We start from the raw sequence: 573 nt of genomic DNA, 5'->3' as shown, positions 1-573 counted from the left end.
GCTCCAGCCCTCCCAGCATCTCCGGGGCCTCCTCTGGCCCCGCTCCAACAGCTCCGTATCCTTCTGCTGTTGGGACCCCCCGAGCTGGAGGCAGCACTGCAGGGGGGTCTCCCCAGAGCTGAGTGCAGCAGAGGGGCAGAATCCCCCCCTCGCCCCACTGGCCACGCTGCTGGGGATGCAGCCCGGGCTGTGGTTGGCCAGATAGTTCACCCAGATAGTCCCTGCCTGGGGAAAACAACATCCTTGCTTGGTGGGTTATCACATAACCACACCTGAATATCTCAGTCAGGCTCCAAGACCAGTGACTGTCTGCCTTATTCCCTCACCAGAGCCACCATCCTGCAGGAGAGCAAGTCCCTGCTGAAGAACCAGACCGTGTCAGACCAGGCGGTGGCAGAAGCCCTGTGTGCCATCATGCTCCTGGAGGACAGCTCTCCACGACAGGCCCTTGCCGACTTCCTTCTGGCCAGGAAGCTGGCCATTCAGCAGCTTCTCAATCAGCCGCACCATGGTCAGTATGATGGGCTGCCTCCTTTTTAAAGTCAGGCTAACCCCCCTTGCTTCATCTCCCTC

The 573-nt window shown here is 60.4% G+C and overlaps 1 protein-coding gene across 1 annotated transcript in view; it reads left to right on the top strand.

The window, feature by feature from the left end:
• Nucleotides 1-573, top strand: part of COG1 (component of oligomeric golgi complex 1) — a 14289-nt gene that overhangs the window by 5739 nt on the left and 7977 nt on the right. Inside the window, exon 2 of the mRNA XM_009886546.1 lies at nucleotides 330-511. Coding sequence (XP_009884848.1) covers nucleotides 330-511 — 182 coding nt within the window. The remainder of the gene's footprint in view (nucleotides 1-329; nucleotides 512-573) is intronic.

Source organism: Charadrius vociferus, unplaced genomic scaffold (assembly GCF_000708025.1).
Source record: "Charadrius vociferus isolate BGI_N301 unplaced genomic scaffold, ASM70802v2 scaffold616, whole genome shotgun sequence".
NCBI classification, from domain to species: Eukaryota; Metazoa; Chordata; class Aves; order Charadriiformes; family Charadriidae; genus Charadrius; species Charadrius vociferus.
Note: the sequence above shows the minus strand (reverse complement) of the source record. Positions and strands in the feature narration are given on the sequence as shown.